We start from the raw sequence: 5796 nt of genomic DNA, 5'->3' as shown, positions 1-5796 counted from the left end.
AACAGTTGAAAACAGGGGAATCTAAGGTGTGCGGATCTCTCACGATTCGGTAACACTAACAAATAACATGGCACGTCCAATATTAAGCAGAATAAATTCGTCCTACTGTTCTGCCCCTACAAGTCTACAAACACAACCCCTGCAAATCTTGAAAAGATTTCAGCTATACTTAACCATAGTACAAAAGTTTCCTCATAAAATGGAGATCCAACAGCTCAACAATGAAAGAAACAAAGCAAAAGATAATCTTTTTTTCATTAAGCTTCTAGTACTAATAATAGTTTTCATATTTCTAAGGAACTCCTAGAAGTACACAAGAATCAATAGGACCGAGATATGCTTAAGTATCATTCACGTTGCTGCATTTTGCCTCTTAAACCCAAATAAACCAACAGAACATAAAGACACCAAAAGAAAATAATGAAAGCATAAAAAGAAAAATATAACACAACAAAATACTAATCAAGCATGCTTAGCTTGGAAATCCTTCATGAAAGCAACCAACTTTTCAACACCAGCCAAAGGCATAGCATTGTATATTGAAGCTCTCATTCCTCCAACAGACCTATGCCCTTTCAGCTGCACCATCTTCTCAACAGCTGCTGCCTTCACAAACTCAGCCTCCAATTCTGGTTTAGCCAATGTAAATGGCACATTCATCAATGACCTCACTGATTTCTCAACTGGACACCTAAAAAACCCATTGCTTGAATCAATAGCATTGTATAAAATCTCAGCCTTTTTCTTATTCTTCTTCTCAACTTCCACCAATCCACCTTGTGCCAACAGATCTTCAAATACAAGCCCACACATGTAAATCCCATAACAAGGGGGTGTATTATACAATGAATTGTTCTCAGCATGGATCTTGTAATCCAACATCACAGGTGTACTTTCCTGTGCATTTCCAATCAAATCTTTCCTTATTATAACAATTGTAACCCCAGATGGACCAACATTCTTCTGGGCACCAGCGTAAATAACACCAAATTTGCTAACATCAACTGGCTTTGAGCAGAAATTGGATGACATGTCAGCAACAAGGATGGTCTTTTCATTACTGGGTTTAGGATAATCCTTGAATTCAACTCCGTGAATAGTTTCATTGGCGCATATATGCAAATACTTGGCGTCTGGGGTTTGTTGTAAAGAATCGAAAGTCGGGATCTTGGTGTATTTTTCAGATTTGCCACTCCAAATGACGTTAGGCTTGCAGTATTTAACTGCCTCTTTGTATGCCTTGTCACCCCACGAACCGGTGACGACGTAATCCACGGCGTCGTCCGGTGAGCAGAGGTTGAGGGGAAGGGCCGCGAATTGGGTGGTGGCGCCGCCTTGGAGAAAGAGAACGGCGTAGTTTTCGGGGATATTAAGGAGGGTTTTGAGATCTGATTCGGCTTTTTGAATAATGGAGAGGAATTCTTTGCCACGGTGGCTCATTTCCATGACGGACATGCCACAGCCGCGCCAGTTGACGAGGTCGGCTTGGGCTTTTTGGAGGACGTTTTCAGGGAGGGTAGCGGGGCCCGCAGCAAAGTTGAAGACCCGATCTGAGGAGGTGGAGGATGAAGCTGTTTGGAGGGGGGTGGTTGTGGTTGAGCTGGCGGCTGAGCAGGTTATAGATACAGATTTGTATGTAGAGGTGAGGGTGGTGGTAGGGTGGAAATGGGTGGTGGAGAAGGTGGCGAGGTGGGTGGTGGATTTGAGGGATGGGTGGTTCTGGTGGGTGGTGGGGTTGTTGAGGAGGAAAGATTGGGAGGTGGCAGCTGACATAGCCATGGGTATTAGATTGTTGTTTGCCTATTTCTTTTCCCTTTGGCTCTGGGTGTTGAGAGGGTTGGGCGATGCAGAGGAAAAATGATAAAGTTGGTGTGTATTTATATATACTAGGGAAAGTGAGAAAAGATTTCTTTCACATAAAGTAGATTAGGGATTGTTTTTTTTTTTTTTTTTGACAAATTATACTACTAGACATGCCTAGTAGTTATTTTATTAATAATAAAAAAGAAAACAATTAACCACAATGAAAAGGTACAAGTAGCTACAATAGTGTTGTCTCTATACCTTGCTATATACTCATCCTCTACGCATCCATTGTCTTAAGATGACAGCCTCATGTAGAGGATCATGGTGTAGCTGCCGGCAGATGTCTCACGAGGGCATATAATTTCATAGTCGCTTGAATCTTCCCAAAGACATAGGAATATAGCGCACACATATTATACTAGAACTTAACTTACAAATCTTATTGATCATAATAAACTTTCACTCTCATTTAGGGATTCGTTCTACTTTTTATTTTAAAAAATTTCATTACATTGGGGTCAGAAAAACGGAGAAGGGAAATGGAAAAGTGAAAATCTAACCACGCATATTTTGTGGAATACTCTCCGCTCATTTGAAATTTTAAATGAGTGTAACATAAATTTTATGTACTTTTTGGAATAATTAGATCTAATTCATATAACTTTACTTTTTTTTTTTGTAATATTTTTAATTTTTTACTGATCTAATATAAATCTAGTCGCATCTTTTACTTTATTTGAAGGTTTCAAGTTTAGCTCATACATGATGTAATTTGTCTAACCCATCTAAAGTTGAATATATTGAGTTGCGTACAATTAAGTTTTTTTTTTCTTCATCCGGGCACAACTAAGTAAAATCATTTAAAAGTTGGATCAATTTGGATGTAGCTTCAATTGATTTTAAAAAAAAAAACTTTGTCGAAGAATGAAAAAGAATTCGATGTAAACGTTAAGGACAATGCAAGATATTATTATTATTATTATTATTATTATTATTATTATTATTATTATTATTATTATTATTATTATTATTATTATTATTATTATTATTATTATTATTTCTAAAAAACAAATGAAAAAATAGTTTTTGAGTTCAGCATGTTGAGTTACAACTAATTTTTTAGCCTAAGCTAACTCAATTCGTTTTGATTTGAGGAACCTGTAGTCGAATTAAATAATGATTCATTGTTTAGCCACTCCGTTTTAATTGAATTTGTATAGCTGCGCATAGCCTTTCACAGGGCCCCAAAGGTTGGTGAAGTATTTAAAAAAAAAGTCTGAAGGACTTAAGTTCGATGTCGTATTAGTGAGGTTGGTGATTAATAGACTATTTGGCTAAAAATCAGCTTATTTTTATAAGTATTATTTTTTGTGAGAATTAATTTGTGTTTGATTAATTAATTTGAAAAATACTTCTGAGCATCAATTAATGTTTGGCCAAACTTTTAGAAACTACTTCTAAGTGTATTTATCTCAAAAGTATTTTTTGAGAGAAGCTACATTTTCTGCTTCTCAAAAATTGTTTCTGCGTCTCCTCAAAAACACTATTTTTTTCTTCCAAAAACTTGACCAAACACTTCAACTTTGAAAAAAAAAATACTATACTTTTCTTTGGAAAAAATATGATTCTAGGTTTGGAGAAACTTGACCAAACAAGCTATAATAACTGAAAGAGTAGCAACAATTTGGGCAATTGGCATATGCTTTTGCTCCACTCCTCTAGTATTTTTTTTTTGGTTTCTCATCCGGTGTCCGGTATCCGCATTGAAGGCCGACTATATTCGGATTCGCCCCGGGTAGATCACCATTCGAGGGATAACGCTCCCTACCAAGGACTTTTCTATACTCGGGGCTCGAACTCGAGACCTCTAATTAAGGGAGGAGCAGTTCCATTCACTGCACCACAACCTTTGGTAGTCACTCCTCCAGTGTTTCTATGGCGATTGGTCTCCTTTCCTTTTTATCTTTCAACCAAAATACTTGTCCTGTCCAAGAATTTATTTTCTCATTTAACGACCAAAATCCATTGTGCCGTTTCCTTTCTGTTAGTCCGTGGAAGGGGAAAAAAAGGAAGTGGTCTATTAAGATGAAAACCTTGTAGTAAAATTATGTTCCATTTCATAATCTCAACCATTCTTTTATGAATCTATTAAAAAATGTTTTCAGAATAAGTTTTCGAAATGCCAAAAGTTACGGTATTTGTTGATTGGTGACACTTACTGAGTTCCCAATTTTGATTGATTAATATTTTGATAAATTTCACATAAAGAAAAGAAGAATCTTAACGGCACCATATTTTGTACCATGTGAATAAAATAGGGAATCAAATTCATTCAATTTCGTCAGAGTCCCTAACTAATACTTTATGCAAATCAAATGGTACCTTAAATTGGAGGTTCCGACTTTCTCGTAGTTTTGTAAGGACGCTAGGGAAAAACGAACTCTCCTAATCGGAGGGTATCGCTGGGCGGATTCAGAATTTAAAATTTATTGTAATTTTAAATTAATATACAATAATAACTGGATTCACAATTAAATATTTATAAATCTTTAGTGGATTTCTTAATAGAAATACTATATTTATACAAAAGTTACTGAGTTCCCGGGAACCCAATAACAACACTCTAGATCCGCCACTCTATAATCAATGGTAAAGATAATCTTCTTTTTCGGGATTGAACTCTATAAAATCTTAACGATAGACTAATCGATTTGTAATATGACCAAATTTTCATGACATTTGCCATGATATAATATCCATTATAACAAATTTGTGGTTCATGACATTTGCCATGACATAATATTCATTATTAGGCCAAGGATTTTCTGCTATAAATAAAGGAGTTTCTCCTCATTTGTAAACACACCAATTCAAGAGCCTTTCACTCTTGTCTTTCTTTCTCCTCCTTTATTTCATTATAGAGTATTTTGTAAGATAGTGAGTGTTCGGAAACACTTGTGTGTACCCTTTCTTTGGAGTGATCTTGTGAGGTTATTCTCTTGGGGTATTTGGTAATTCTTACCCTAATTTTGTACTCTTGTTGGTATAATGAAATTGCTTCTCTCCGCTTGTGAACGTAGGTCACCTTGACCGAACCACGCTAAATTTGTGTCTTCTTTATTTTCTTTAATTGCCGTTATTATCAACTTGCATTGTCTTTGTTATTATCATTATAACGTTGTTTGGTTAAATTTCGCACTACCCGGTTTTTCGATCCTAACAACCAGACCACTAACCTCTATTAGACAATTTGAAAACACGAATTTAAGCTAACGTTGACATAGAATTGATAGAAACTTGAAAAAAGAATTTTTGAGGCTGTGTTTGAAAAATAATTTTTGAAAGTTGAAGTTGTATTTGTACATACATTTTATTTGAAGAAAAATTAAAGTTTTGTGAATGGAAGAAAAAAATTCATTGGGAACTTGAAATTTTTTTAATTTTGTTTTCTCTTTCAATTTGTTTTTAAGAAAATGATGCAAAATCTATGGCCAAATAAGAGCTAAGTGATTTAAATTTTGACCCTGCTAAGAAAAGTCTCGGAAAAATAGCCTCTGGCCGGATTTTCGAAACTCGCTGATCAGAATTTTTGGAAGCGCTAGAGTTTTCCTAGCGCTGATCTTTATGTTAGTGGCAAAATCTTGGCAATCACTATAAGAAAAATTCTGGCGCTTCACAAAATTCTGACCTGCATGCTTTATAATTATGACCGAAGGCTATTTTCTCAAGCCTTTCTTAACAGGGTCAAAGTTTAAATGTATGCACTGAATTTGCTTTTTTATTTGTGCAAATCACCTGAAGAAGTGACTGATTGGACCTTTATATATATTAACGGCCCACAAACTTAAAACAAAAAAATTCCTGGTTGGTCAATGAAATTTCAAGGTACAGTAGATTCTCGTTCACAGTAACAATGTCTGATGAAACAACTAACAGAGCAGCAAGCAAGTAAACGACTCAAAAAGTCAACCAACAACCATTGGAAGAAAA

The 5796-nt window shown here is 35.5% G+C and overlaps 1 protein-coding gene across 1 annotated transcript; it reads right to left on the bottom strand.

Annotated features, from left to right (window-relative positions):
• Window positions 1-222: 222 nt before the first annotated feature.
• LOC107804364 (phosphoserine aminotransferase 2, chloroplastic) lies at window positions 223-1863 on the bottom strand. Its single transcript, XM_016628254.2, has one exon. The coding sequence runs from the start codon at window positions 1777-1779 to the stop codon at window positions 463-465; it is 1317 nt and encodes a 438-aa protein (XP_016483740.1). The 5' UTR covers window positions 1780-1863; the 3' UTR covers window positions 223-462.
• Window positions 1864-5796: the final 3933 nt, after the last annotated feature.

The sequence above is a fragment of the Nicotiana tabacum genome, chromosome 17, assembly GCF_000715075.1.
Source record: "Nicotiana tabacum cultivar K326 chromosome 17, ASM71507v2, whole genome shotgun sequence".
Classification (NCBI taxonomy): Eukaryota; Viridiplantae; Streptophyta; class Magnoliopsida; order Solanales; family Solanaceae; genus Nicotiana; species Nicotiana tabacum.
Note: the sequence above shows the minus strand (reverse complement) of the source record. Positions and strands in the feature narration are given on the sequence as shown.